Source organism: Lycium barbarum, chromosome 10 (assembly GCF_019175385.1).
Source record: "Lycium barbarum isolate Lr01 chromosome 10, ASM1917538v2, whole genome shotgun sequence".
NCBI classification, from domain to species: Eukaryota; Viridiplantae; Streptophyta; class Magnoliopsida; order Solanales; family Solanaceae; genus Lycium; species Lycium barbarum.
In genome coordinates, this window is record NC_083346.1 from 10,810,580 (window position 1) to 10,832,893 (window position 22,314).

The following is a 22,314-nucleotide window of genomic DNA, read 5'->3' on the forward strand; positions in this document are numbered from 1 at the left end:
ATTGGCTCCACCCCTTGTTCATTTTCATTAGATCCAGCCAATTTCAAAGTTGAAGTATAATTAGTAGGGATATGATTATGAAATTTAGTAGTGGTAATGGGATTTGGATATTCAAAACTGGGAATTCTGTGATAGATTCAGTATTAAGGGGCAGACCAGTCCCCCGAGAGGGATGACCACCGACCGTGGATGCCGTGACGACAGCTTTTTATTTAAAATAGTTTCGAAAGATGACGTGACTTAACTCTTGCTCTTAGTTATAGGAAGAACTAGCAAGAATTTATTTGCATGCAATTGCTTCCAAAATACGAATCATACAAAAATTTCTTGTTCAACTTTAATAAGAGCTGCAATTGGAGAACTTAATAGTCATTGATACAATCAGGGGCGGAGCCACACCTATTCAAGGATGGTCATATGAACACCCTTCGTCGGAAAAAAATGTCGGATGCCTATATTAAATATAGAACTTTGTGGATATATACTAGTAATGAACAACCTTGACATAGAAAAGAAGGATAGCCCAACGGCTAAGGGTGTGCAAACTCTCGCTGAGGATGCGAGTTCGAATCCTGGCTGTGTGTTTTCTTCATGCGCTATTTTTTTTTCCTCACACATCCCCTGTCCTAAAATATGAACACCCTTGATGAAAATCCTGGCTCCGCCCCTGGATACAATCTTAATAAGGAAAGGAAAACCTCATTTAATTAATCCTATTTGGTTCTTGCTAAACATAAAATATGACTATATTAGAAACTTAATTATAACTCTAGCATTTTGAATTTTTAAATTTTGTATTCATGTTAACAGGAAGAAGACATCGTGAAAAACAAAAAAAACTGACAAATTAACCAACACATACACCAACAGAGTAACTATACAAAACTCAGCTCCATGTTACATTACACATCCCACTATTTTTATTTCAACATTGAAATAGGAACAAGTAACAAAAACTCAAGTTTCACCAAGATTCATACTCCAGAAATGAACAACATTTTCAAGAAACTCGGGATTAAAACTTCAGTCTTCGACACTTCTTCGTCCGATACCTCTTCTAGCCTTTGATTAGCCATGTTTTCAAGTGATTGACAATATCGTTTGAAATTGTCATTGCCAAATCTTTTACAAGCATCTTTCATTTCTTGTGGAGTGTTATTTCCTTCTTCCAAACAATGCCCAAAACCATTGTGATAAACTGATTCCACTGCCCATAAAATGGTTACTGCCTCTGCATACTTCACCTCTGAACTTGTCAACCGTTCAAAAAATCTGTACCATCAATTTAGATGAAACTATGTAGTTAATTGGAAAGAAAAAACAGAGCATAAAATTAAGCACTTCAAGAAGTGAATGTTGATGGCATACAGGCATACGCAGCGGAAGCAAATAGCCAGGATCGAACTTGCATGTAATATATATAACACATTGTTGACACCCGATTTTGTCCCTCCTTTATTCCAATTCATTCTTTTGAGCTTCTAACAATTATTAATAAACTAAATATATTATTCTTCGTCCTTATTTTATTATTAGGAACTGTCGCTTTATTAATACATTGTATATTGCTTCTTACTCATTTTGCATATTAATAATAAAATATAATATTCTTACTTTATTATTACTCACTTATATTTTATTAAATTACACCTTATTAATTCTAATGGCTAAATTATTATTAGTATCACATATATATGTTCCCTACATAGTATTACATTAGTTCAGCCCAAAGCTAGTTGGACTGAGGCCCAATTCTGCGTAAGACCGGCCCACCAAAAAACAATACACATTCAGTCTCTCCAAAACCTAATCTCTAAACCTTCAGCCGCCCACCCCAACGTCTCTTCTCTCTATCTCAATGACCGTTCACAGAAAATTCCAAGAGCTCAACCAAAAACTCAGTAAGGGTCTCACCACTTCGAGAAAAACCTTGAACACCTCATGGCCAGAGCTTTAATTCTAATTGGTGCGTTCAAACCTGATTTTCTTTATCATTTCTTCTTTCGCCCTTTTTAGTACGAGAGCTTTAATGGATTTCATCTTCTTCCTTTTTTTTCTGGTTCGATGACATACAAGACATCCTAACGTTTGGATTTGAATGGAGATTTGACCAAGAAATCCCACCCAAATTTTGAACCCCAGCAAACCCTAGAACTTTTCCTATAAATACTCGCCTCTTTAGTCATTTGGGGGGTTTTTTTTTGGTCGGAAAAATATCCTTCAAAACCACTGCTAAGATACTCTTAATATTATTCTGTTCTTTACTTTTGGTCTCACCCGAGGTTTCGAATCCAAGGGTGTGGAAGCTCGGTGTTCAAGCATAGATTTAAGACCCCCGCACCCTGTTCACTGCACACGAGAAAGGTTAGTGCAATCCCTCTCTTCCCCCCATTTTAGTTCGATTGATTTTAGACGCGTGATGTGCCGTGAATTTCGGCACATTTTATACCTTTGTAACTAGAAGTGTTGCTTGTTTCAAAATGTTTTTATATCGTTTCTTATGTTATTTTTGTGTTTTATAGGGTTGGTTGACTAAGGATCGGAAATGATAAAGAATGCTGAAAAACAGACAACTTGGAGCTAAAAGACGGTCCGTAACTCATGTTACGAGCCGTAACGTGATCCGTACCAGAGAGGATACGTGCCGCTATAAAGGACGGTCCGTAACTCATTTTACGGGCCGTAACGTGTACCGTAAGCTGAGGGAAATTTTCAGAAAGTTGCCTAAGTAGTGTCGCAGGTTACGCCCCAGAAGGACGGTCCGTAACTTAGGTTATGGGGCGTAACGTCGTGGCGTAACGCATTGGCCACTGAAGATTGAGGCCATGATCCGCTGGGAGATACGGACCGTCCCATAGTGGCCGTGACATCACGCTGACAAAGGACGAACCGAAGGACGGACCGTAACCTGTGTTACGGTCCGTAATGATGCCGCGTAAGGATGTTTTTGTCCAGAAACTTGGCGCGATTTTTGGCCCTATAAATACTTAAAGTAGGGTTTTAATTCATAATTCTGATTTTTCTGAAGGAGCATTAACTTTAGGTCTTGAATATTTGAAGTGGTTGGAGCATTTAAAGCAACAACTTCACTTTCATTCCATATTGTATTCGCATCGTAAGTATATTATGTTAACTTTTAAGCTTTCTTTGTTAGCCAAAAGTATGAGTAACTAATTTTAATCCTAAGGTTGTGGATCCTATGATGGATATTATGTAAATGGGTTTCTACTATTGATATATGCATAATGATTGTTATTCTATATTTGTGCGTTAGCGTTGGGTAATGATTGCAAGCATTAGCCTAAGCCATTATATTAACTTTTCTTGGGAAAGAGAGTCAGTATTGGTAAGATTGAATAACAATGACTCGGGGCGTTAACCCTCGTTTAATAGACTAACTTAGGGATAAGAACAAGTCTAAATTGGCATTATTGGTCGCTCTTCGATTACAACTCTTTTACATTCGGAAGAATCATAAAGAGGAAATACGTCCTAACTGTTGGGAAACATTAGGAAGTCCTTAAGAGATCAAGTACATACTCATAGAACAACCATTAGAAATATATCACATGAAAACCTGAAGCATAATATCTAATCAAAATGGGGAACACAACCTTAGTCTCTCTCTCGCATTAAATACAATTCAAGTCAAAATATTCAATAGCATTATTCAACAAATATTTCAAACTATCAGGAATAGGATTAAAGCCTTTAAAGACTAGTATCGCATACAATTAGTATCCTTTTCTTTCCATATTCCCCGTGGGATTCGACCCCAACCTCGTTTGGGTTACTATATTTGACAACGTCCGCTTTACACCATTAATAGGTGTAATTTGAGCGTATCAACGCGTATTCGTGATTCCTTGTTTGTGAGTGTAAAATGCTTTAGTTTATTACATAATATTCTCCCTTCCCGTTCTTTGTCCTGTCTTGTTTTCGTTTTCGCTTTGGTAATTTATTTAAATTTCAGTTCTGTTTCAATTTAGTCTTGTAGTGTCTCCATTTTGGATTCTTATGGTTTTATTTTCGGTTTGTTTAAATTACAGCATATTTAGTTAAAGTTTAGTTTGTTTTATGTCAGCATGAGTTAGACGATTCGATTTCGAGTTTGTCTTAGCCTTATTTTGGTTATGGTATGTGTGCAAAGTCCAAATCGTTATATAGTTTTCTGAATGCTTTACATCTTCAATATAAATTTAGTTTAAGTGTATAAGTTTATTCCAAGTTTTTGGGTTGTTAGATTGTTGGTTTGCATATGTAGCATGTTGTTTTCCTTGATGATTTTTCCCCTGCTAAGTAGGTATTCAGTTCTAAAATTCGACATTCTTCTTACTGTTGTGTTTACAATCCGTGAAATGTATAAGAAGTTTGCTTGTGCCCCTTTGAAGCCTGTTTTGTTGCTTAAATAGCATATCTAGTTCATTGTATGGTTGGATTGATTTGAGTTCTGGTTGTTAGAATCAGTTTCCTGCCATTGTAGACAGTTTGAGTCGGCCCAATGGGGATTTGAGTAAACCTACGTATTTGTCTTTGCTTGAGCCTAAGGGATAACTATTTGGAAAATATGAAATTCTGAACATGGCTTTTGGTGTACCTATGCCATCGGTTGGATCTTTGTATGATTATCTGTATGTAAATTTTCCCTTAAAACATAATCAGCTTATCAAACTGTCCAATTTCAGTCTGGTTTGTGGGATTAGGTGCTGCTTAGGTCTTAATGATTGCTGGGATGTTCTTTTGAACATAGCTGAGTATTCGATAGTCTTAACAATATATGTTGGATTAAATAATGAGTAAATGGCTGCTGTCTGGATTTTCTTTGAACAAATAGATCATTCCTCTTTTGTTTCTATTTCTTTAATACTGTTTTCACTTTGGTATGATATTGAAGTTCCAATCATGTCTGCTTTGTTTACTAAAGGTTGGTTATTAATGTAGCATGAATAGTTTTGAAGGGTTTAAACGTTTAATTTCTCATTAGCCGTATGTAAAGTATGAACTACTGTCTTTTTAACCATTCTAGTTCATTAGATGATAAATGCATTAATTTGAGCAGATATGTTATGTTCTTGTTTTAGTAACTGGATTGTTTCAGAATTTAGGAGCATGTGTATCTGCCCTGTCTTGATTAAGCTTAGCAAATCCCTTGGAGCCTCAACATGTTTCACCCTTTAAAACTGGTTTTAGCCCGAATGCATGAATAGTTGGAATGAACCTGTAGTCTTTGAGTTATTGTGCTTCTTATCCAATCCTTATCATGTTTTAGCTGATTGAATGTCCTGTAGATGGCCTTTGAATTCTCTGTTAGATGTGACATGCTAGACTAAGTCGTTTGTAAAGTTTACATGGCAATTTGTTTGACTATAAGCTGAACGTACATGGAATATATCAAAATATACCAAGTATACTCAGAGCTCTATATGCGATGCATATATATAAGCTTGTATATTTAGTGTATATGAGGTATACCCTTTATCATAGTAAATCTGTGGCCTATGTTGGTTAAAGGGCTTAGTGCAAGTGTATTGCTTTATTTTGCCTTGGTGTATTGGGCCTGACTATTTGTTCCTCTTTATCTGTTTTATATCTCCATATGGGCTTTCTGCCTTTCTTTTCTTTGAAATTTTGTTATCTTCGGGCCAATTGGATCATCTACTTTTTTCTTTTGCCTAACCTTTGTACCGTGTTGACTTGATCGATTATGTGTGGGATTGTATATGTGTGTATGATTTATTTATGATTAATTTTTATTTATAGCTTAGTAGACAACCTCAAACATGTCCTAATCTCTCTATAAACATATAAGACATGCAAGCTTGAATCTCTGTGGTTAGTTTGTTTAGTTTAGATATTCAAGTCTGCCATGTACGATGATCGTGTAAATTGCTTGGATAATGAATTGCTGCTAATTTCTTTATTTCCCTTTTCTTTGCATGTACACATTTGGAGTAAATCTTGAGTCTTAATGCAAGACTATTTCATCTCCCATGGAGTTGGCCACTGCATACCATCTCTTCCTATAACCTCAGATTTATCAGGGAGAATAGCCTTCAATTTGAAGAAGTAAAAATCCTTCGGAGGGTTATTGAGACGAGATATTTAGCTCGTTGCATTATTAACTATTTTGCTCGAGTGTGGTTGTTGAATGATTCATTTGGTGCTTCTTTTTATTGTTTGATACGGGGCTTTATGGGTTTAAGATTAGCATATGACAATTTTTTAACCTTTTATTAATCATTCGGATTCATTCCACTCTGCTAAGGAGTTGGAATCAGATTTCAAAATATTCACCTAGCCTAAATTGGAGCCTTAAGTTCTTTCTTATATTTTATTATTTATAAAATGTTAAATTTTTACTTGATATTTTCCAAATAAGTCTTTCGACTTTTTAGGAAAAAGAAGATTTTGTTTACATCGCTATTAACGTTCACTAATTTTATCTGTATCGCTATCAACGTTCACTAATGCAAGCTATTTTCTTAAATATATAAAATGCTATACTTATATTTCGAGACTATTTTTAAATTAACTAACCTAAGTTTAGCCGGTTAACCGTATTTGAGCGGATCTTAAAGGATGTCTTACCCCTTCCCTTTAGGATAACTAAGAACCCTTACTTAGAATCATTAAGTTAAGTAGACTATTAATCGGAGTTAACTTTTTAGCACTTACTTAGTTAAAATAGGTGTCCTAATTCACCGTTAAAATAATTAGGTGGCGGCTCCTTAAATTAAATAATTAGGAATCACCAATATGTTATACTCCGCTTTGACCCGATTAAAATGGGGTATAACACACATAATCAAGATATTAATCAAACATAAAATTGATACTTATCTCTTGAAGCGTGACCGCGACCAAGAATCGAATCTTCAACCACGAACACACACCATCCACGAGATCGTCGAATAATACTAGAATTTGTGAAATTCGTGCGGGCGAATTTCTATGGAAAAAGTGTAGAAACTTGTAAAACCTTCGCCTCCTTATGGAATAAGACCCCTATTTTATAACTACAGGTTTTAGGGTTTTCACCCTTTTCCAAAACCTGCTGGGTCTTTATTTTCCACCAAGAAATAATATTCCATTTAATTCTTTATTATTCAAGCACAGCAGGGACCACATAATTTAATTAACGATGCTTCCTATTATGGAATTAATTTGAAATATCTTAATTAATCCTACCATAATAAATTATGAATTATTCCACTAAAAAATCGTAACTGCACTCCTCAGTTCGATTTCGAAATCATACATTAAACCTTATTTAACTCCCCATGTTAAGATTACAGATACCAATCAATTAAATTAAATTACTGACAATTTAATTCATTGACTAATTGAATCCTTTATATTTTTGCCTAACTTACATCATGTGACGGATACAAAATCCACCTACAGGATTTTCACGTGAGACTTATAAGCATCCATAAAGGGGTATCATCAATCTCAAGGTCGAGACATGAATTCTATCAACTAATTATTATTTCACAAATGTAATTTGCCATTATCCAATTTACCAGGAATACATAGACCCGCAATTGAGTCGTACCTTTTAATAAATCAAAATAATGAACAAATCACATCGATCATAATAATTATATCAAGATTAAGAGTATAAGTACATTTAATGAACTAGAGAATTTGTTTTATATATTCAGTACAAAAACACTTATCTCTACTCGGTCCGTTCAATACATACAAAATGTACTAGCACTAGAAGACAGAACTTTACCGTTCCCATAATGAAGATACATTATATTAATCTTGTGCTAAAATCATACCGATGGATTTGTCCAATTTCCACCTTAGATTGTAAACATAGATTTTATACTTATAAGAACCGACGATTTAACCTTCCGTGTATAAGCTTAACTCTATACACTAAATCATCTACTATATAAGTAAATGACACACATACTAGTACATGATCTATTTAAATACTATAATAAATATTATATCCAAACACATGGTTAATAGTATATATCTCAACAAATGTAACATACTTTGCCCCTAGATCAAGTGGATCATGAACACCATTTGGCATGTCATTTACTAATTATTGTATTCAACATATAGTAATTTTTGCCTAGTTAAAACAAGTAATATAATTTATTGTGTAATCTGTGGCTGAACTTTAGGGTTGAAAATCTAAATCAAAAATGCAAATTTTCAATAATTAAGATTTTCTATGTACTAACCATAAGGAAAAAATATATATTCTATGATGAGAGTTGTGGCAGCAGATGCTCCTTCATCCTTAACCTGATAAAAGTTGTCCTAGTATCGAGAGCACCCTTAACCCGAGTTTCAGACTTGATCATGGAGTAGCTGCCTTTATTAGGAGCATTTTACTAATTTTCAGACGCGAATCCAAATAATTAGGTCAGACACCGTGTGAAAAATAAAAAGATAATCTGTACCGTGCTAAAAAATTTACACTATAAATCACCTAAAAGATTAACTATCGTCATAAGAAACTGAGACCGGTAACTTGGAAAACAAACTAAATAAGTAAAGATAACTGTCCATGAAAATAATGAGAAGAGTGACCTGCTAGGCTGCTATACGTATCAAAGTATACAAAGTTACAAACGGTGTAAATTTCTGTATTTTATCGAGGTATATATAGAAGCTAAATCCTTACCAAAATAGTTATTGCTGCAAGATTATTAGTAGTAGTAAATACCTAAAGTAATCAAGGACGGGCTTGTGATCAACAACAACACTGGTCAAGGAAATGTGCCACTTGGGAGCTTCTTTTTTTAACCAACAAATCTCATCATTTAAATAGCCCAAACCAGCCAACATTACTTCAACATCAGAGCTATTAGTCGACTCTTTCCATGCTTTAAGCAAAACACTAGCTGCAAATGCTGCCAACTCCTACTTAGTAACCCGAAATAAAAACAACGAATTAAAACTACACCAAACAATGTCAAAAGAAATTACACTAGATTAATTACCAGCCATTTCTTGAAAGAAGAGAAATCGACAAGACCACCATGGATGCTATAAACAAAAGGGTGTTTGGTGGCTGCAGTATATTGCAACTTGTGCTTCCTTAGCCACTTTTGTATTTGTGTTGGTTTCTGCATATTGCCTTTTTCAAATGTTACTCCTTCATTCTTTTTCTCCATGTCTGATTAATTTCCTTAACTTAGAAATTCTTGAACTATTTACAATCATTATTTTTCCTTCTATAGTCCTAGGTTATTTATATGTTGGGTGCTCTAATCAGAAGTGTCGAGTAATATAGACGTGTGTTGATAATTTATGTTGCTCCGTTTTGACAAGTTTTCATTGTTCAGCTTGATGTTAAGGTTGAAACTTATCTTATATGATAGGATGATATTTGATTAAATACAAATTGGAAGAACATAAAGAAAAAGTTAAAATTTGTAATCTGAAATATATTATAAATATTTAATGATTTACGTGATTATAAATTTTATTAGTAAAGATAAAACTTCATTTTAGTTAATTGAAAGTTAAAAATATGCTTAATTATATATTATAAGGATCAAAATGAGGTATTATCAATAATTGAAAGGTGATTATCCCTTTTCTTTGTTCTTTTTTCCGAATAAGGTGTTCTCGTGCTTTCATCCTTCCTTTTGTTCTTGTGCTTTCATCCTTCCTTTTCACTTTGTAGCTTTTCCTCCTATTTCTTCAAAAATGTCGTTGGATGCAACTGTTTTTCAAAACCATAATTCCTTCCCGCTACATTACCTTCACAATCCCAAACCCTTTGCTTCATCTCAAATTACTTCAACTCTGCATTGCCGTCCTCGATTTCCCTCTCTCTAATTCTGAACCAAGCTTGCCGCAATGTTAGTTCCTATCAAGTATCAACCGCGAATTCAATTGAAATTATCAGTTCTAAGGTATAATTTTAGTTGAAGATGAATGGTTACATTTATTGCCTCATAATTATTAGATGTCTTACGATCAAAATAGTTTTTTAAACAATTATCAGTTCTAAGATATAATTTTAGTTGAAGACAACCGTGATATTTTTTGCCTCATAATAGTGAGACATTGGTGAATTGTGACTAATATTGTTTGTACTAGTTATTTGTTAAAACGAGAATGTGTATGCTACTTCTCTTTATATTATTGCATATCTTACACTTTCAACCCCCCAATTCAAGAGCAAAATTGACCCCTTTTTGGAACAACAGTTAGTATAAAGGGTATTTTTGAGCCAAAAACATAATGACGAGCATTTTTAAACCAAAAACGTAACGGAGGACAAATTTGACATGTTTTAGAGATATTTTTGACCCTTTTTCCATTTTTTTAGGCTTAATGCATATGCAGCCCCTTAAACTTGCCCCTTTTATCCATTTTTGCACCTCAACTAAGTGTTGTTCCTATTGAATGTGTGAACTTGGCTTCAAGTGTGTCAATCAAACACAATCCGACTTCATAGCATATATGGTGAGTTTTTTTTTTTTTTTTTAGCGTTGCTCATGAATGTCATCACATCCTATGTGGAAAATTCAACAAATTAAAACACCATACCCATTTTAGTTATACACATCAAATATTAAATTTTGTTTTTGGTTTTTGAGTTTTCAATTTTGGTTTTTTAATTTTCAATTTTTTATTTTCTAGTTTTAGTTTTCAGTTTTTATTTTCTAGTTTTGGTTTCTTAGTTTTTAGTTTCCAATTTGATTTTTATTTCCAGTTTCTGATGCGTATAATTAAAATGGGTGGGTGTTTTAATTGATATTCACACGTAAGGCTAAAAAAATGAAACTAACCATATATAATATGTAAGTCGAATTGTGTTTGATAGACACATTTAAAGCCAAGTTTAGAAATTCAATATGAACGACATTTAATTGAGTAGCCAAAATGAAAAAAGGGGCAAATTTTGGGGCCACATATGAATTAAGCCCTTTTTTTTTTTTTTTTCAAATAAAGTTCTTATAAAAGCCCAAAAAAGCATTTCATTCTTCCTTTTTCACCTTGTAGAATTTTCCCTCCTCTTTCTTCAAAAATGTGGTTAGACCCAACTGCTTTCAAAACCATAGTTCCTTCCCGTTACATCACCTTCACAATCCCAAACCCTTTACTTCATCTCCATTACTTCAATTCTCCTCAGCTCCGCATTGCAATTCTTGATTCGCCTCACCCTTCAGATCAACCCACTCAAATCGCTGCAATGTTAGTTCCTATCAACCGCGAATCCGACTGGAATTTTAGTACCCAACAAGGCCATTTACAACTCCTCCTAAATTTCCCTCACCTATCTCGCCTCATTTTAATCGGAAATACCCCGAATTCGGAACACCCCACGTCTTATAATTCCAATGGGGTTGTGGATTCGTCTGTTGTTGAAGAGAATTTGATGCCTTTCTTGATTGAGGCATTTTGTCGAACAGTTGGTGGGTTACCTAAAATTATTCTGTTCTTGATTAAAATCATTACTTTCATTCTACGTAATTTATAAGATACTGTTTCTGTTTGGATAGTCCAATTCGTTTTTTAGTAGTAGTATAATTTTTTGTAAATATTTTGAACTACAAAATTTTGTCACTTATATAAACTATAGTGCTACTTTTTATGCAGTTTTTAAATGTGGCCATTTTATTTATTTTTAAGAAAAAAATTGAAAGAACTGATTTTCAAAATTGCAATGAAATTGATTGGTTTGAGCATTTATACTCTGATATCCGTTTTCTTTTTGATCGAGGCATTTTGTCAAACAGGTGGTGGGTAACCTGAAATTATTCCGTTCTTCGTTAAAATCATTACTTTCATTCTAATTTATAAGATACTATTACTATTTGGATTGTTCAATTGGCTTTTTAGTAGTAGTAGAACTTTTTATAATATTTTAAATTACAAAATTTGTCACTTATAAACAATAGTGTTACTTTTTATGCAGTTTTTAAATGTGGACATTTTTTTTTTTTTTTGAAAGAAGTGATGTTCAAAATTTGCAATGAAATTGAATGGTTTGAGCCTTTATGCTCTTGATATCGTTATTTCTTTTTGATTGAGGCATTTTGTCGAACAGGTGGTGCGTTAACTGAAATTCCGTTCTTGGTTTACGAAGATGAGGTGGTTCGGAGTGTGGTATTGGATAGATGTGTTGGACCTTTTGTTGGAGAAATCTTGATTGAAGATGTAGAGTTGGAAATGGAAAATGGAGGTAAAGAGTTTAGGAGGAGATTGAGGTTTAAGAGAATGCCTAATTTGGTACAAACACAGATAAAGATGCGACCCAAGAAAGTCGATTTTCTTGAATTTGAGATAGTTGATGATGGGGTTTTAGTTCATCCTTATTTGAATCCAATGGTGGCGGGTCTTTCAGTTATCGGTCCATATTTAGACGCGCAAATTGGGAATGGAGTAAAGCCGAAAGCTTTGTGTTTGGGTGTTGGAGGAGGAGCACTTGTTGGTTTTTTAAGCTCCCAACTTGGTTTCCAAATCTTGGGTATTGAAGCTGATAATGTTGTTTTACAAGTTGCAAGGAAATATTTCGGGTTGGAAAATAGTAAGTCCATACATCTACGCGTTGGAGATGCACTTGAAATGATTCAAAATAGCGAGCATTTGGATGATTTTGATGGTAAATTTGATGTGATCATGGTTGATTTAGATTCGAGCGATGCTAGTATAGGTATGAGTGCTCCTCCTATACAGTTTGTGGAGAAATCAGTGTTGTTGGCAACAAGAAAATTGCTTGAGAAAAATGGTGTTGTGATCATAAATGTGATTCCATCAGATCAGTCATCTTACAAGTTAGTAATTACTGAATTTCAACAAGTTTTCGCAGAGTTGTATGAGATAGATGTTGGGAATGGAGAGAACTTTGTTCTTATTGCCTCTGCTTCAGAAATTGAACATGTGGAATGTCATCATCAAAGTAAATTTCTAAACAAGTTGAAACAAGTATCAGGATCTTATGTGGACTCTATTCAGAAATTGGACTCTTAGAGATAATTCAGTGAAATTGTGCAGCATATGGAATAATTTTTTTGCTTTAAGTTTCTATAGAAAGGATGAGACAGGACAAAGATGAAGCTAATATTTTTTTTTCGGTTGATAGAGAGAGCGAATTGTATATAGTTCATTTGTTGGTAGCGCGGAGGATTATAAACACGATTCTTACTTTCCAATTGGTTGTTTTTGTATTAATTGTTACTTCATTAATCTTTGAATTTTGCAGCTAGCAGTTGACAAAGGCGCTAACAGCTCTCTATTTGCTGCTTTCTTGGTATCGGAACCATTAATCCCAGTATAAAATCTCGCATATGACATCACACTATTTGGTTGATTGCATAAGGAAAACATAATCACCGTATAATATTTGGTTGAGGGTATTAAATAATACACACATATTTCTGTGGATCATTAACACATTATATTTTAAGATTCCAGATTCACTTATACATAGTTCTGTGAATCATTAACACATTAAGTCAAATGGATTTTTTTTTTCGAATAAGAAATTGAATCTTAACTAGTCTTGAACGAGGAGGTGAGTACCAAAAGAGTGGAAATAAATTTGTTTCACCCAAATTCAAGGGAAGGGAACTGTATTTTCGTCCATTTCCTTCGATTGGGAGGGTAATTCCCCTGGTGAACTAACCATACATACTTGATATAGATGAACAAGTATACTAGGGCGCGCGAGAGAACTGTATTGAAGAACAAAAGGACTTGGTAACTTCGGAAGAAAGAGTGCTCTCCTATCTTTTGATTAGGAAAGCAACACATGCTAGGTGATAGCGCATGTTCATTAAGAACATAGGACTCTACTAGCTTGCTGCTGGTTGAACCTTCAAAACCTGCTTGCTTGATTACTTTTGTGATAAAACCCTGAAATTTTTTATGGATTATATATATTTTAGGAACTAAAGAAGCTTATTGTGCACATAAGAAATTGGATGAGTATAGGGCGTACGTAAAAAAGGTTTCTCGGTCAAAAAGTAAAAAAGAAAAAGCAGACAAGAACCGTTTGATTCAATTTCCTTTCCTACTTTTGACAAAATGAAAGAAAATAGAAAGGTATATACCATATTTACATCTTCAGAACAAGCCAAGAAAGAGCTGATTATTTCATTTCTTTTGTACACCCCTCCTCCCCCCCCCCCCCCCCCCCCCCGGGCCAAATCAAACCAAATTACGCACAAGCATGAAAATCGACAGAAGTGATATCAAATTTCTTGAAATTAATAATCATATTCATGCTCTTACCTTGTAAAATGCATCTATGAACATGATTCGCTTTTCAAAGTTTGGTACATACAATGTGAAGTCATTCGTTTATAGTCATAGTCAACAAAAGTGTGAAAAATGAGAGCATACAAAAGAAATTAAACGTGATGCCCTTCTCCCTAACGATTAACCCAAGTAGAAGAAAAGGTCATATATATCCCAAAAAAGGCACAACAACAGGCATTTTTTTTTTTTTTTGGTAAAAGAAACTGTACACTTCAAAATAGAAAAAAACTGACTGGATGACATTAAGCCCCAAACAACTAGACACTACCTTGTGGATAAAAAATCATTTTCTCTAGTACTCTTCCCAACTTTGTCTCTTTGCTTCCCTATGAAATATCTCTTGAATAGCCATTATGACTACAGTTTCAAGTCTTCTTTGTACACTTTGGAACACTATGATTCCTTTCTTGCTAAACATAAATAGACACAACCTGTAAGCACCATTCTATAAACTTTAGCATTTGCATTCAATCTTTCCACACATGTACCAGCCCAAGCCATAGGTTGTCTAAGGAAACCTTGCCATTGTGATAGTTTGTTCCAAACTCTAAAAGAGAAGTCCCACTTGAAAAACAAATGTTCCATAGTTTCATTCTCATTACAGCAGATGATAGCAATGATTGCAGAACAAAGACTGCATTTTCTTATCTTTCTCTTCATTTCTTCATCTGGGTTTGCCATATCCCAACAGTGGTGGGTTTTCAACGTCGCTGTTGGGAATTCTACTGCCGGACTTGCCACTATCTAGATCAACAGGCCATTTGGTACGACTGTTAATCCCACCAACGACACCTCTACCTTGACACCCATCCTTGTAAGTGGAGTTTCTGGCCCTCAGTACCTCTGCGGATTCTTGTGCAATTACAAAGCCACGGAATGCCTTCTCGGTATCCTCATGGTATACCGCAACAGATCAATTGGTTATATAGATGAGCGTCAGTTATTTTGGTCTGCTAACCGAAACCATCCTGTCAAAGCCAACGCAACCTTGCAACTAGGCCAAGATGGCAACTTGGTCTTGGCAAACTCTGATGGCACTGTTGTTTGGTCCACTAATACTATTGGCAAATCTGTTTCCGGCTTAATCTTGACAGAAAAGGGGAATCTTGTGCTCTTTGATAAGGCTAATCGCACGATTTGACAATCTTTTGATCATCCTACGGATTATTTGCTTCCAGGGCAGAGTTTGGTTTCCGGGCAGAAGCTTACAGCAAGCATTTCAGCATCGAATCGGAGTCAAGGTTTGCTTTCTCTTACTATTCTCAATGGAAGCTGGGTCACTTACGTAGATTCTGACCCACCTCAGTTTTACTATGCTTCATCTATGTCATACAGTCCCTATCTAAGTTTTGACGGTCAAAGCATTACTGCTTTCAAATACTCTGATACATCAGCAGCTCATTTCATGAAGCTTGGGCCTGATGGACATTTACGGGTATGGGCCAACCTTGAATGGAAAGAGGTATCTGACATTTTGACCCAAGACATCAGGAACTCATGTGGTTATCCAACGGTGTGTGGAAGATACAGCATTTGTAGAAATAATGGTCAATGTAGTTGTCCAAACTTCTTCATGCCATTTGGCCATCATGGATGTACAGAGCTGACACCCATTTCTTGCGACTCTTTGCAGTATCATAGTCTTGTAGAGCTCAAGAGCACCACATATTTTGTGACCCTTCTCAGATACAACAGACATATAAGTTCGAACTTATGGTCTGAGGCGGAAAAATTGGAAGATTGCAAAAGGGCCTGTCTGAGTAACTGTCCTTGCAAAGCTGTTGTTTGGGATGAGACTCGAATAAAAAACTGTTTATCACTTAGTGAAGTCTTCTCTATCATGGACAATGTGGGGGAGGAAAGGGACAAGACCTCAGTTTTTCTTAAGGTACAAAATCAATCACCAATCAAGAATTCAAGACCTTTCAACAAAGTGATAATAGGATCTACTCTTGCAGATTTTTTCGGAATAATTTTATGTATCACTGCTTGCTTTGCTCTTTTCAAAAAGAGGAAACAGTCCAGCAAGGCCGGGGATATTCTGGATCTAGCAACAATCTTACCAGGAGTACTAACTCCGTACTCTTACAATTACTTGAAAACAATTACAGAAGATTTCAGCAGAAAACTCGGGGAAGGAGGATTTGGCTCTGTTTATGAAGGAACACTGAGTGACGGCACCAAAATGGCTGTGAAGTGTCTGGACGGTCTAGGTCAAGTAAAGGATTCATTCTTAACAGAAGTAAAAACAGTTGGTAGCATTCACCATGTCAATTTGGTAAAACTCATTGGATTTTGTGCTGAAAAGTATCACAGGATTCTGATCTATGAATACATGGTAAATGGATCACTGGACAGGTGGATCTCTCATGAAAGGCAAGAGAATGGGCTTACTTGGCATACAAGGCAAAGGATAATATCAGATATCGCCAAAGGGTTAGCTTATCTTCATGACGATTGCAGCCAGAAGATAATTCATTTGGATATCAAACCACAAAACATCCTTCTAGATCGATACTTCAATGCTAAGATATCTGATTTTGGGTTGTCGAAACTAATTGAGAAAGACAAAAGCAAAGTTGTAACTAGAATGAGAGGAACACCAGGGTATTTAGCTCCTGAATGGTTGAGCTCGGTGATCACTGAGAAAGTTGATGTTTATGCATTTGGAATTGTGCTCTTGGAAATTCTCTGTGGGAGAACGAATTTGGATTGGACCCAGGCAGATGAAGAAGATGTCCATTTGGTTAGTGTTTTAAGGAGAAAAGCGGAACAACAACAGCTCATGGATATGGTTGACAAAAACAATGAGGATATGCAGCTCCACAAAGAAGCAGTAACAGAAATGATGAGCATCGCAGTATGGTGTCTACAAGGCAATTTCGCCAAGAGGCCTTCCATGTCACTGGTTGTTAAAGTACTGGAAGGTTTGGTGACTGTTGAAACCAACTTGGATTATAATTTCACAAACCTACCTGAGGTTGGGTCCAGCAACCAAATGAGGGAAGCCACTATCAGTTCAGTATTGCCTTCAATTTTATCTGGACCAAGGTGAACAACAATCTTAAGATTTAAACAGTGTGAACAACAATCTTAAGATTTAAACAGTCTTTTCTCTTTCCTCTGCCACTCCCAGGTCAACGACTTTAATGGGAACAAGATGTTGATCTTTTTTTTTTTTTTTTTTTTTTTGAAGTTGTTGCATTAAAAAAGCATCAAGAAGATGCGTGAATGATTACAAATCATATGGTTATAACTCCAAATACTGCAAAAAAACTAGTATGAGATGGGAGTTAAGAACCAGAAGCAAAAACTCAAGGCTGTTAAGCCACTGAGAGTGAGCTGATAACATCTAAAAGGGGAATGACATCATTTACAGGGGAAAGACGTTGATCTGAGTAGCCATTAACCAAAACTTGGCATCTTCAGCAGCTTCGTCTTCCAGCCTTCAGCTTGCATCAATTTCTTCTTCTAGACTCTACAGACATCAATGGAGTCATCAACTTCGAGTTTTCCCGAGATTCCCAGGATCTTATCATCCAGTTCATGCAGTTCTTGCAGGACACAGGAGCTCCAGTTTAGTACCTAATGCAGTGATCATAGCAGCTCAAAGGCCTCTCGAAGTAACTCGAGCTCAGCTACACTGGACAATAAAGTATCTCCTGATAGTGCATCCATACTTGTTTTGGGATTAGTGCATGTGCACTACTCAACAGTTAGTTAGGCTTAGTAGTAGTAGATCAGTTACTTGATTACATAATTTGCAATATGATTTGGAGATGTAATAGGTAGTAGTAGATCGGTTACTTGATTATATGATTTGGAGATGTAATAGCTAGTAGTAGATCGGTTACTTGATTATGTGATTTGGAGATGTAACATTCGATTATCGATGAATGAAAGCTTCTGATTTCTCTCGCAGAATTCATAGTTGTTTGAAGCTCATTGCAGTATTCTCTTCAGATTTTCTAAAACAACCCCAAAGTATTTGCATTTTCTTCTGATTTATGTAGCCATTGAGTTATTATTCCTCAAGTGGTTTCTCAAAGATCCATTATTTTGCCCCTTTTAATTAGTGGTTCCTCTGTTAAACAAAAGTAACAACAATAACAACAGCGTACCCAGTGTAATCCCACAAGTGGGGTTTGGGAAGGATAGTGTGTACGCAGGCCTTACTCCTTACCTTGGGAGGCAGAGAGGTTGTTTCCGATAGACCCTCGGCTGAGTAAAAGCATTTCGAAAAAAGAAAACAACGGGAGTGAAGAAGAAATGACAAAATTGAAAATACTAAAGAAAGCCTGACAGAGTATTCTTAAAAAGTGAGTAATAATCGAAGTACAAGAGACAGTAAATAGTAACAGCTATCGACTAACAAGAAACAGTAATACTATGACTACTAGTATGGAAAGATAAGCGAAACAACATTCAACAAAGAACAGTTGGGAATGATATATTACTAACAAAGACAAAGAAGAAGCTGAAAAAGAACAACTTTAGCATATAATACCAAAACAAGAAAGTACAATCAAGTTTCAATTTACCTTAAACAAAACGAAAAATGCTATCTTTACACTAAAGTTTAGTCCACAAAAAATGGCTAAAGAAGTGTAATAAGGATGAAAATGAGAAGGGCAGCAATGAAAGAGTATTTAAGAGCAGCAAGAAGAATAGCCAATGCTATAACAAATAGCTGCCACAATATACTTACACTAGCCCATGTTAACAAACCCGTTAACCCAACTGCTACAATATTATCCGGATCCGGGTCTAACAAAAGATCCATCCATCTTAAATTCAATCTTGGTTTTCCACCATTATTACCATTACTTTCATTTCCATTGTTTTTCAACCCATTATTATTATCTTGATTTTCACTAACAGTATTGTTGTTCCCATTTTCTGCTGAAAAAACAAGAAAGTGTTTTCTTTTAGGGAAATTTTTTGAGGGTTGAGATTTGAGGGGACAAAATGGTAATTTGGGGAAATGGGGTTTGGTTATTGATGGGTTTTGTGGGATTTTTAGTGATGAATAAAAGGGAGGTATGTACATTGATATTGCCATGAAAATATAGCAAGATTGATTTTTGAGGTTCAGGGAAATAATGGAGAGGAACCAAACAAAATGTTGTTTTTTTTTTGTGAGAAAAGGACAAAAATTGTCCCTTATGTTTGAGGGTAGGTTCAAATTAGTCCCTTAAGTGTGCACTTAATAGTTTTGGTATTTTAAGTTTGTCCAAAGTTAACACTTTTAATCGCGAGAAAATATGAAAAATATTTACTGAACTCCGTCTGTTAGATTTGATGAAAACGGTGATTTTTTTTTTTTTGATAGACATGGAAAGGTATAAGATAGAAGAAAATACACTTCAAATAGCTGCATCAGACTCTAGAAATAAATTGAAATTGGCAGAAAGTACAAAAATTGTATCTCTAAATGTGAGTTCGCGACTATTTTTATACAATTTAGCGCGAAGTTCAAATAGCAGGGATTTTTTTTTTCCTTTTTCATAGTTCCTATCAAATCTAGAGTTCGGTAAATATTTTATGGAGACTAAAAGTGTATTTCTTGACAAACTTAAAGGATTAAAACTGTTAAGTACATACTTAAGGATATCATCTCAATATATTTATATATGATGATGGTATCATGTAGGACTAACAAAATGCCTTATTGAAGGATTGAAACGGTCATCTATGATACCATCTCAGTATATGGTATATATCATGATGATACTATAAAAGACTGAAGATTGTCTCATTGAAGAATTGAAGCAGTCCTCCATGATACCGTCTCACTATATGTATATAAGATGATGATACAATAGAGGGCTTCTTCTTTTTTTTTTGAGAAAAAATGTGTTTTTTGAATAAATGAATATAATCCTCTATAATACCCTGTCAGTATATTATTATATACCATATGGGCTTGGACTGATGAGTGTTTTTTAAGAAATAAAATAAGTCTTCTATGATACCATCGTGGTATATAAGAGATAGGATGATATCATGTTGGTATCATAATTTTGAGGCTATTTCGGTTAAATAATTTTGGGAGCATGAAAAAAAAAGGTACGGAAATTCTTTCGTTTCTAGAGGATATCAACGTTCTTTCCCCTCGTTCTTTTTACAATATTTCAACTCTTATTTAATTAACCCAATAACCCATGGCAATTACCGTCTAGACTGTGTTATCAATTCTTTAAATTAAATAGTATGACAGAAGAATGATCCAAACAATTATGTTCGTAATGAAAAAAATGTTCTTAGTGTTTCCACAACCAAAAAGCATATCAAGCACCTAGCTATCGCCAAAGTCAGGACAATGGAAGCTATATCACACATTTTTTAAGTCTATTTTAAAATAGTCATATTTTCGACTTATTTAAAAGTAAGTTACTTAAATATAATTTTATCTTACCCAACCCTTAAATATGGAATAATTCCTCTCTATATCAGTTGAGACGATAATGCTATTAAAATTGACCCATATTTTACCTTCTTATCCATTTTGATTCACTTTGTATATGACTTAATTTTTCTTGGGAAAAAAACATAACTGTACATTATTTAAAAAATATTTACAGAATCATAGCAACATTAATTAAATATCATTCCATGACAACTAATATTGTCAACACTATAACTGATTCCTAAATTCAAGGAACCCACCAAGAGAGAATCACGTATAACTCCCCAAGCTTTTCTATCCTATTTTTTAGCTCAAAATTTTTATCTTCTGAATCAATTTATCAAACATAATATGCATCTAAAAAGAAGGGATAATTGTATTCTAAAAAAGCTAAATGTACAATTTACATCTCCTTAGAGGTAGTCACCTGAAGAAGTTCAATAAATCCAAGACAAAAGAAGGTAAAATATTATATTGAATATATATAACATTTATACCAATATAATAAATTTTATAACATGAATATACCATGAATATGTATGTGTAAAATTTATATACAGTGAGTATAATATTTTATACGAAATATACTACATATATATAATAAATTCATATTTATATACGATACATACAAGAGTTAAAACAAATTTATACTAAAAATATAAAATGAATAATTATTTATTCTAGAAATCTACCTTGAATATGCATTATTTTTAGTATAATATTTTATACAAAAATATACTACAAATATATAATAAATTCATAATTATATATCATATATACAAGAGTTAAAATAAATTTACAATAAAAATATAACATGCATCATTATTTATTCTAGAAATCTACCATGAATATGCAATTGTTATCTTCGACTAAAATCACCATCAATTTTAATCCTAAAGCATGTGGAGGTAGTGGGTTTGAGGGGAGAGAAAGAAGAGAGAGAAAGTGAATTTGAGGGTGAAAGAGAAAGTCATTTTGAAGGCTAGACACGGCTAAATTTTACAGTTATAGTGATGAGAGAGAAAGCATAATGGACTATATATATTTAAGGACAAAATTAATTTCTTCATTTATGGTGTTATTTTTGTCGAACTTCAAAAGTTGTGCTATTTATGTGAATAACTTTAAGGTAAAATTTCTCAAATGACTACCTTATTGTACCTTCCTACCATTTGTAGCTATCCTTTTTAATATTGCCATTCGTAGCTAAAAATCAGCTGATTTGTGTATGTTTTCGCATGTATTTGTTGCCAGCAAATACATGAGCATGCGGTAAAAAAAAGGAACAGGCTCCTTTATTTTAGCCTGTAATGGTGGTGGTATTAAATGAGAAATTAAGATATTTTTTACCTTCTTTTCCGCAAAATCTGCTGTAATATTCCCTTTCCTTACACGTTTCTCTTCTTCCATGCATTCTTCAACATTCAAACGTAAAAATTCAAATTTCAAATTAAATCTTCAACACCTCTGAAAATACATTGACAAAACAAACACGATCAATCATCAGGTATTTCGTGCAAAAACACCATTTTGATTTCACAAATTTCGTCTATTCAAGTTGTATTTATGTGATTTCAATTATTTTCTTGGAGCATAATGTCAAAGTTGTTTTATTCTTCTGATTTTTTTTATTTCTATCTTTATAACTGATATTCGAA

General features: G+C 34.4%; 1 protein-coding gene, 1 long non-coding RNA gene and 2 pseudogenes across 2 annotated transcripts; 3 read left to right on the plus strand and 1 right to left on the minus strand.

Moving 5' to 3' along the window:
- Positions 1 to 957: 957 nt before the first annotated feature.
- On the minus strand, positions 958 to 9,143 carry LOC132612712 (probable bifunctional TENA-E protein; annotated as a pseudogene).
- Positions 1,717 to 3,255, plus strand: LOC132615986 (uncharacterized). The gene is made up of 2 exons (XR_009572922.1): positions 1,717 to 2,364; positions 2,523 to 3,255. It is a non-coding gene; the product is annotated as an uncharacterized LOC132615986 (long non-coding RNA).
- A 1,820-nt stretch (positions 9,144 to 10,963) lies between the features above and the next one.
- Positions 10,964 to 13,195, plus strand: LOC132615639 (uncharacterized). Its single transcript, XM_060330256.1, has 2 exons — positions 10,964 to 11,399; positions 12,035 to 13,195. Exons 1-2 carry the CDS (start codon positions 11,012 to 11,014, stop codon positions 12,955 to 12,957), a joined length of 1,311 nt encoding a protein of 436 aa, XP_060186239.1. The 5' UTR covers positions 10,964 to 11,011; the 3' UTR covers positions 12,958 to 13,195.
- A 1,095-nt stretch (positions 13,196 to 14,290) lies between these two features.
- On the plus strand, positions 14,291 to 17,933 carry LOC132614394 (G-type lectin S-receptor-like serine/threonine-protein kinase SD2-5; annotated as a pseudogene).
- Positions 17,934 to 22,314: the final 4,381 nt, after the last annotated feature.

What these genes read in the sequence shown, in the direction of transcription:
- LOC132615639 (XM_060330256.1), top strand. Translation starts at nt 11,012, where the DNA reads ATGTGGTTAGACCCAACTGCTTTCAAAACCATAGTTCCTTCCCGTTAC. An exon ending in GGCATTTTGTCGAACAGTTG is followed by an intron (nt 11,400 to 12,034) that starts GTGGGTTACCTA and finishes TTTGTCGAACAG; the next exon opens with GTGGTGCGTTAACTGAAATT.